The 10,000-nt window shown below is 51.4% G+C and overlaps 1 protein-coding gene across 4 annotated transcripts in view; it reads right to left on the reverse strand.

Moving 5' to 3' along the window:
• Window positions 1-1,208: 1,208 nt before the first annotated feature.
• Window positions 1,209-10,000, reverse strand: part of zgc:100829 (uncharacterized) — an 18,125-nt gene continuing 9,333 nt past the window's right edge. For 3 of the 4 annotated variants that reach the window (XM_027022685.3, XM_027022686.3, XM_081718869.1), the window contains exons 6-8: window positions 9,927-9,980; window positions 7,460-7,676; window positions 1,209-3,824 (exon numbers count right to left, since the gene is read on the reverse strand). In XM_027022685.3, coding sequence (XP_026878486.2) covers window positions 3,589-3,824; window positions 7,460-7,676; window positions 9,927-9,980 — 507 coding nt within the window. In that variant the 3' untranslated portion in view covers window positions 1,209-3,588. The remainder of the gene's footprint in view (window positions 3,825-7,459; window positions 7,677-9,926; window positions 9,981-10,000) is intronic. The other variant, XM_081718870.1, reaches the window with a different exon arrangement.

The raw sequence follows: 10,000 nt of genomic DNA on the forward strand, positions 1-10,000 counted from the left end.
GAGGAGGGGAGGGGGGGGGAAGCGCCCCAGAAGGCCGTGCATTTCTTCCTCTCCCTCTCTCCCTTTTTTCCCCACTCTTTCTCTCCACCCCCCCCTCCCCCGTCTGTGGGCGTCGGAAGATAGAGGCAGGCGGAGGAACACAGAAGCGTCCATCTCCCCTGTGCGCCGGCAACAACAACGACTCCTTTTTATCTTTCATCGGAGGGCCCCGTCGGTGGTGGCCAGGCTGAGGGGAGGAGGAGGAGGAGGAGGAGGAAGAGGAGGAGGAGGAGGAAGGGGGCGTGAGGGAGGCTGCCAAGGGCCTCCCGCACTCTCCTGGAAACGGCTCGCCAACGTCTCTGTGCGTCAGAGAAGAGCCATTCCCATTGTTGCACTCCCAGGCGCAGGACTGGGATCCAACTCCCATTCGAGTACACATGTGTGACTGCGTGTGTGTGTGTGTGTGTGTGTGCGTGCGTGCGTGTGTGTGTGTGTGTGCGTGCGTGCGTGTGTGGGGAACGGAGATGACACCCTGAAGGATGGAGCCGACGATGAGGAGTTGTCACACATTAGTTTGGACTGAATCTCCGTGCAGTACAACACAAGTACATCTGGTGCCAGCAGATTCGTAGTAAGAATGTAACAATCCGTGCCTTCACAGTTCCAATACGCACATGACTAAGCACAGATGAACACACAGATAAACAAGCATCACCTTGAACAAGAGGCAGCAGTAATGATCCTCAGACGAACTCCAAGTGCGTTTATTAGGCGACACGTCAGATAAACCAACACACTATAACACCATCCAGCATTACATGTATATATTTTTAAGCTGCAATTAAGACAAAGCTGTATATATTCATCGGTAGTCCAGAATTGTCATTGTTTTGACCAGCTAATAGGTTTGGTCCTGCTGCCTCACTCTGACTTCCTCTCTTTCTCTCCTTGTGCTGTGGAGAGGGCCAAGCCAAGAGGTTCATCGGACACCGGGTTTTGGTTTTACCACATACTACATTATCAGATACTCCATTTTGGCTTTATCAGATACTACGCAGAGATGATGCATCAGACGCTACGTGGCAATGACCGGAAAATAGTTGGAAGGTTTCCATTAACATAAGTATGTAGTCAGACTGAGAAGACTCCGACTCGCATACACCCCCTAGGCATGACAAAGTGCTCCCCTTTACATCTCAGTATGTATAACAAAAATGCAGAGTCACAAAGGATTTGGCTTGTTTTTATTGCAGAACTGTGACCATTCCACACGCAGACGTCAGCCCACACTCATCCACACATGTGCCATGGACACAAGTTGTCAGCCTATATGGAGACACCATATACAACACCTCCCTCAATGACGCAATGCAACACAGGAGAACCAAAAATTGTAACCAAATATTACACCCCGAACACTGAAAACTGTTTACAGAACATTGGAAAAAACCCACTATCAAAGGTGATTGACATCTGACTGGCCAATAATTAGATTACAAAAGCTGGAAGAGGAGGAGCTATGCTCCCTTAAGTAGAAGTTCACTTTGTATAGTCAGACAGGATTGCAAAGAACAGAAGAGAAGTAAACACGGAAGAATCCTGCCCTTGCTGTCTTAAAAAAAGCTTCAGGTAGACTCACAGGGGAATTGTTTTTGGTGTCAGGAAGAACCCTTTCAGAGGCTGAGGAAAAGCCATCTATAAATGGTCTACAGCGTGGAGGCATTCTCTAAACCTTGACCCAAAAGTGGGGACTTGTCGTAATATCTTGATGTCATCATGCACACAAGGTGTCTATTGACTGGGTGCAAGAATTTGAAACTGCAACCTTGTGTTTGTGAAGATGACCGTAACCTTGTGTTTGCAGAGATGACCGTAGCCTTGTGTTTGCGGAGATGACCGGACCATTGTGTTTGTAAAGATGACTGTAGCCTTGTTTGTGAAGATGACCGTAACCTTGTGTTTGAGAAGATGACTGTAACTTTGTGTTTGTGAAGATGAACGTAGCTTTGTGTTTGTGAAGATGACCATAACCTTGTGTTTGTGAAGATGACTGTAACCTTGTGTTTTTGGAAGATGACCGCATCCTTGTGTTTGTGAAGATAACCGTAACCTTGTGTTTGTGAAGATGACCGTAACCTTGTGTTTGTAAAGATGAACGTAGCTTTGTGTTTGTGAAGATGACCGTAACCTTGTGTTTGTGAAGATGAACATACCTTTGTGTTTGTGAAGATGACCGTAACCTTGTGTTTGTGAAAATGACCGTAACCTTGTGTTTTTTTAGATGACCGTAGCCTTGTGTTTTTGAAGATTACCGTAACCTTGTGTTTGTGAAATAATCACACAGTCTCCCTTTCAGGGCTTTTAACATCCGTGTCGGCCCCGGATGGGAACCCATTACGTGTTGAACGGCAGGACACCAGCGGAAGCCCTTTTGGGATTTTAAGGAAGGATTTTAAGGCGCCTTGGCCGAGGTTTCCAGTCTAGGTGATTAGCGGCACATCTGCCCAAATGCTCATTCAAACCTCCGGGCTGAGGATGCATCGCAAAGGATGCATCTCAGCTGTAATGGACAGTGACCCCTGACCCCCACATGACCCCTGCCCTCTTTAGGAGGGCTCTAGACTTGGCGGTCCATACAGGACTACTGGCATCGTCTGAGCCGTCGCACAGAAATGTCTCTCAGCCCTAGTGAGTCACCCCCTACCCGGCTTTCTGAAGAAGGCATGCTCTCTGACTGGAGGCCAACGGAGCTGTATCCCCAACACTTCATTTCCCATAAAGCCGCTTGAAGAGGTCAAAGGCGACATGCCATGCGCACAATCACACTCTGACCTTACATCGAAGAGTCGGTAGTCACTAACCTGAAGAATCATGCAGTTATTTTGCTTACATTTCTGTCAATGTCCCGGCATATTACAGCGCAAAAACAGGACCTAAACAGCTCGAGAAGCACGTGAGCGAAATGGCTTTAATGGGAAATCTTATCTAAAAACATTATTTTCTATTTTCTTTCATTTGCTTGAGGAGAAATGCGTTTTCCACTGTAATGCGCCTTCAGGCTGAAAATGCCTACTTCCTGGTTTTCTTTCAAATAAGCCATCAAAACGTATCCTCTCATTAGTCCTGTTAACTGCTTCTTTTCAGAAATGTGAAAAGCGTTTAGCAGCTCCTGCAGAGGGCTGAGAAGGGCCAGAGCAGTGACAGACAACTGAGTCATATAAAAAAACAAGTGTGGAATTCCAGACAAAAAAATTGTAATGGTAAAAACAACTTAAAAAATGTAACTGTGATATAATAAAGACAACAAGGTCGCTAGGAATACAGAGAAGACAGAAAAAAAGTGTAAAAAACCAGTAAAATCAGAACATGATGCATGTGTCTCACTCCTGCTAAGAAGACTGTCACTACAATAAAAACAAAAACAACAACAAAAACACCCCACCACAAACACCCTTCATCGTGCCGCACTCCCAGTGTAATCGCAGCAGTGGGGTAGTTCCAGAGAGAGTCTCTCACCGCACACAGGTGGCTGTGCGACCTGCGCGACCTGCACGACCTGCGGGCGTCCGCTTCGTCCGGGCTCCGACGCAGGACACGCCCGCTGCCTCATTACCTGAGCAAAGGGGAGGGGCGGAGCTGCAGGTGACTCGGCTTGGTGGGCACTGGCGGTTTGCTGGCCCTGGGAGGAGTCTGTGAGGGGGTGGAGTCACAAGTCACGCTGAAGGTCTTCATCAGCTCGGCCACGCGGCCCCGCCCCGAGCAGCTGTCCCCGCCCACCGTGGACTCGGACTCCGCCTCCACGGACAGAGACCGCTTGGAGGCGGCCGTCACACGGAAATCTCTCCCTGGGAGGTGGACAGAGAGAGAGAAGCAGGAAGGAGTGGCTGAGTGCAACTGTAATGTGACGTGATGAGCTGGATACGGGAGAGGTCCTAGCAAAAGTGGGACATATTAACTGATGGCATTATGACGTTCCTCGATCCGGCTCAGGGAGGCAGGCTGTATCTGCGCTCCCATATTTCCCCTGGCCCTGCTCCTCTTGGCCCTCCCTGTGTCTCCTCCCTCTGCTGTGCTCCCCCTCTCCACACAGCTCCTTTTTTTCCCCTCTGTCCCTGGCTCTTTCTTCCTGGGCTGCAGACTGCCAGACCGGAGGTCGTCGGCGAAGGAAGTGGAGCAGGGACGCAGCTGGGTATGGTTGGTGCATGTGTGTGGTTGTGTGTGTGTGTGTGTGTGTAATTGGGGGATGGAGGGATGGGAGATGAGGAAAGGAGGGCCGCAGGGATGGTGGTGGAGAGCAGACAGACGCTGCTCAGACACCAGAAGGCTTGAGGAACTGCGTATTTTTAGCCCCGTCCCCGGGGGACACAGATGTGTGAGCTCTCTCTCTCTCTCTCTCTCTATCTCTATCTCTCTCTCTCTATCTCTCTCTCTCGCAAACACACACACACACTTGTACACACACACACACGTGCACACACACACACGCACACGCACACACACGCACACACGCGCACACACGCGCACACACGCGCACACACACACTTACCCCTTCTCGCTTTCACGCACAAACTCCGACACGCTTATTTTTATTTTTTTTTGCCTTTCCACTCCACACAAACTCTGTCTCACCAACACACAGCATCTCTGCCGCACACACACACGCACACACACACACACACACACACACACACACTCGCACACATGCACACACACACACGCACGCACGCACGCACACACACACACACACACCCTGCTGTTTCCGATGAGCAGAGTGTCCCAATATTCCCCACTGTGAGTCACGAGGTGGCGCGGCCAGCGAGGAAGCCAGGAGCTGTTTCCCAGCAGCCGCAGGGACCCGTCAGCCATGCGGGGACAGGTCCCAACCGCTCCTCCACACAGCACCACCAGGGTGGCTGTCTTCCTCTCTCTCTCTCTCTCTCTCTCTCTCTCTCTCTCTCTCTCTCTCTCTCTCTCTCTCTCTCTCTCTCTCTCTCTCTCTCCCCTCTATCTGCCCCCCCCGGCCCCTGACCTGTGGTTCCTGTGCTAATGTCCTTTCGCCGCACTGCGTGGGCCTGCCTCTGATTGTCTCACTGTGTTGTGTGGTCGCCACGGAAACCCTGGACAGGCTCCAGCGACCTAGGCGGGCACACATGCACGCACAGCACTCTCACACGTACGCACGCATGCACACACACACACACACACACACACACAGGCAAATACACACACACGCGAGCACACTCACAGGCACGGTCACACTCGTAGTCCAAAGCTGTTTGATCCACCACGTTCTCCACGCCCCACTAATAGCCTGTGCTGTGCCCTACAAACACATCCCATATGTGTGTGTGTGTGTGTGTGGGTGTGTGTGTGTGTGTGTGTGAGTGAGTGCAAGTGTGTGCTGGTACATGTTAGCGTCCCGCGCCACTCCCTCTTGTTAGCTGACACCAGTGTAAAGCCTAGCACCTCCCCATGCTACCACTCGCCCCTGCACGGCTTTCTGCGCTCTCCCATAACCTCCCGCTTCCTCCCCCGGCACACACACACACACACACCCTGATCCGTGAAGAGCTATGGAACCTGAGCCTGAGACCCCCCCCCCCCCCCCCGCCCCACCCGCACCCCCGCCAACCGTGCAGTCAGTTGTGGCAAAGCCTGGAAACACCTGATCATGAGCACCAAACACCAACTCTCCCCTCTCCTGCTCTCTCTCTCTCCTTCTCTCTCTTTCGCTCACTCTCTCTCTTCCTTCCCTCCATTTGCCCGTCAACAATCGGTTTGTGAGCGGGCTATAAGTGGGACGTTTCTATTTCCCCTCCAAAAATCCGCACGCGCGCACGCACACGCGCACGCACACGCGCACGCACCCACACACACACAGAACCAGGCAGATGCGAGGAGAACTGCACCAACATCCTCAGAAACAACAACAAAAAAAAAAGGGTGCTATCTCTTTAAATGCCCCCACCTCTGAGGGAAGGGGGGTGGGGTGGTGGGCGCAAGTGGGGCAGAGGGCAGAATTCCGGAGCGGCACGTCTGTGCGCTGATCCAGGCCGCGGGGGGGTCACGGCTGCCAGAGGGGGAGGGGGAGGGGGTCTGAGCGGAGTGGAGGCTGGGGGCCCTGTCACTTATCAGCTCCGGCCGAGCGTCGCCCAGGGCCAGAGTCGGGAAGCAGCACAGGAATGTGTGTCCTTCCCTCTGAAGGTGAAGAGAGGAGACGCAACGCACACACACACACACACACACACACACACACACACACACGCACACGCGTGCACAAATGCACCCACGCACGCACGCTTACACGTACGCATGCATACACGCATAGACGAAGCCAGCAGCTGCGGGAGGCTGTTACACTCGCACGCATATGTGCACCCACAGGAACCAATTCACACACACGCACACACACACACACACACACACACACACACACACACACACACGCACACACACCCCTACAGCAAATCCCTCTTATCCTCTAAAATACAAATCAGAAGAGCGGTGTGTGACAGGGCTAAATCAGAAAGGTACTGGCAGATAGTTCCATGATGAAAGGTGATCGTGTGCGTTCAGGTCCAGCCTTCACACACGCACACACACACACACACACACACACACACACACACACACACACACACAAACACACACAGCAGTTATTCTGTAGAGTTTCCATAAATGGGACTGTATATATATATGAAAGAATATATACTACATGAAGAGAGTGTTTGCTTACTTTACCTGTGCAGGTAAAGCAATGAGTCTTTAGCAGCTGTAGTGTATTTATGTGTCCAGTAGGGGGCATTGATAAAAGTTATTTATATGTAATACCTAATAACACACACTGGATGGTGCTAGTCTAGCTTTTAGGGGACACTGGTTCAACGATCACTGGCTATATGTGTTTGGAGTGAACTACAGCTCGTAGCTGAGTGCCGATATACAGCGTGGAGAAACCGGCTGAGAATGGACACAAACATAACACACAGAGACATAAAACAACAAAAGGCCCTGATACGCAAGATGCATAATCGAGGATGTCTTTAAACAGGTCCAAAAGCACTGAGACAAAAGTCAAATGAGACGAGAGTCCCCCCGCCCCGTGTTGGTCCATGACCTGGGTGTTCAGAGACAGAAATAAGCTTTCACAAGTGCAGTCTGGCCAAGGTCTGCCAGGTCATAAAAATTCCAGTAGTCTAGGCCTGTTCAGCATATGGTGAAAAAGATCAACTCTCAATTTATACGTGACACGGGGTGAAGCAGTCAAAGAGACTACAGTTTAAAGCTACTGTTAAACAAAGAAAGAAATAAACAAAAACTTAGCAGTCAGTCTCGCTAAAATAAACAACACAAAGACTAGTGCAGATTCTTGCCAGCCAGTAAAGAAGGCAAGAAAATAAACGTCGGCATTTGGCACATACTACTCTCACACAAACACACTCACACACACGCGATCAGAGATTAGCCAATAGCTCCTCACCTTTGCCAGTGTTAGGATCAGGCGGCTGGTTTGGGTGGAGCCTGCTTGTGACTGACAGCGGGTTGGCCTTCTCCTGCCTGTCCCGGGGCGCGAGGCTTTGCAGGACGCTGGATATCTTAGGCATAGCCCTTAGGTGTGGCCGGTAGCTGACGATGGAGGAAGGGGCAGAGTGTTCTGCGTCGTCGCCCAATCCGGCGGCCCCCTCTGCTTCTCGGACCTGGAGGTGTGTGGTGGGGGGGGGGGGGGGGGAGCTGAGGTTAACGCAGGTGCTCATACACTGCAGCCCAGTAGAACACCAGCATAACACGTCTCCCATGAAGAGCTGACTTATAGCGAGGGACGGGATTCGGAAAACGGAAGGGATGTGTTTGGGGTGCGTCAGATTTCTGGGCTTGATCTGAGATTACAGCGTCACGGTATTTGTGTCACGGCCCTCGAGGTCCAGGTCTTACCGATTTTCAGGTGTGACGTCAAGTGTCCAACCAGGTACATTAATCATTTAAGCATCTCTGACGGATTACAAAATCCAGGATCAGATTTGGATTTGAGATCCAGATTGGAATACTGCTGGGTTAACACTATCACTGGAAGCAACGCGGTGATCAGAGTCAATTCTCCAATCCATTGGCTTCCCAATCATCAATCACAGAAAATCTCGCTAGCCCCTCCCCCTTTCCCCCTCCACCTCTTTCATCTTCTCCGTGTCTGCTTTCATACCATCCCCCTACGGGCTGCCTGAAAGTGGTCGTCGAATCATTTTCAAGTTAAAAAACAGCACAAAAAACAGCAAAATGTTGCACACTTCCTGTGCAACCAGCATGGAGCCTGAGAGCCTGCTGTGGATCCTACGCACAAACACAGTTTTAATGGCTCCGCGGGGCACAAGAAATAGCTCTGGCCAGGGCCGTATCAGGATGGTGGTGGTGCATGCATGTGTGTGTGTGTGTGTGTGTGTGTGTGTGTGTGTGTGTTTGTCACTGTGCAGCGTGGAGCGAGAGAAGCTGCCCCTGTCCTAGCCTCTGGAGACGATCCCACAATCCCATCCATCTGCGCGTGACGCGTCCTCCGTCTCTGACACTTTAATTCCCCGATCAACTTTATCAACCATCTGCTCCAGGGGAGCGCGGGGCCACGGCTCTGCCCCCTCCGGCCTTCTCCGAATGGAGCGCGCGCTCCCCCTCTCTGCACGCCGGCCCCGGCATTAGCCCCACGCTGAGGCCATCTCTCTATCAGTGTCCTGCTCCCACACCTCCCGCTGGAGTGCTCCGCCACTGTCCCACGATGCACCACACGCCCCGCGCGCGACCGCCGCGCCGCGTCGCTGCCTTGCTGCGGAACGTGCAAACATCGTGCAAACGTTCTCGCCGTGGAGCATGCACATGCACAAGCATGCACACTCACGCAGACACGCACGCACGCGCACACACCCTCTTTAGGAAGACGGGGAGGGCCGTGCATTTCTCACGGGCTGTGCAGGAGTATGGACAGAGACAGGTGTTAGCGGCCGGGCCCAGGGACGGGGGGGGGGCGGAGGCGTGGAGAGTGCAGAGATCTGAGGAGGAGTGCCAGAGGACAGCTGCTGCTCCGAGTCACAGCCTGCATAGCCATCAGAGAGAGGAGTCAGGGGAGAGCAGACGCATTCTGCACAGGCCATTCCTATACAATGACACGCACGTCACGCCGCACCATGCCACACGCAGCCTTGGGTGTGGGGGGGGGGGGGAGGGAGAGAGAGAGAGAGGAAATAAGAGAAAGATAGAGGGAGAGAGGGAGGGATGGAGCGAGAAAGAGGCAAGAGAGAGTGAAAGCCATGCCAATGTTTAAAATGTTGATAATGAGTACGGGTCAGTGATTATGAGCAGTCACGTCCAGGGGCTTTCCAGCATGAGGAGCCATGTTAGTGTAAGAGCAGCCCAGCCCCAGCTGTGGAGCACATCGCCTGACGTCTGTTCTGCTGGCTGTGTGCTTTCACATACGTAGGGGGAGACAAGTTTTCGAAAATACTTCACCTAAACTGTGCACCTTATTAGCCTGACTGTTCCTGACTGTGGACGTACAGAAGTCTCTCCATGAGCTAAAGAAAGCTCAGAGCCCCAGAACACTCATCTTAGACCTGCAGTCGTCCACAGTAACTGCACTCACCATGACCTACCGCAGGCCAGCACTCCATTTGTACATTTGATTTAAAACAAAAAAAAAAAGTTTTAGTTAATATTTTGTTACCGTTATGGTAAAATAAACCATAAACCATGTAGACTGTAGTTGAAAGTACTGCACATTTGCAGATAAATGAAAATTACTGAATGGAATTTAGTACAACAGTATAAGAAATGCTTAAATACACCAGTATAACAAATACTGGCTGTAAATAGAGTGGGTGTTACTATCCTTTGTAATATGTCTTCAAAAACAATAACTGACTTAATGAGATTTGTGAGATACTCCTAGTGTAGCGTAACACACTTACACTTTCTACAGGTGCCGCAGGCTCATACACCGATACCTGTTCATACACCAGTACCTAGGGACAGAGCAGACATA

The sequence above is a fragment of the Electrophorus electricus genome, chromosome 8, assembly GCF_041902795.1.
Source record: "Electrophorus electricus isolate QZ-2024a chromosome 8, ASM4190279v1, whole genome shotgun sequence".
NCBI lineage: Eukaryota > Metazoa > Chordata > Actinopteri > Gymnotiformes > Gymnotidae > Electrophorus > Electrophorus electricus.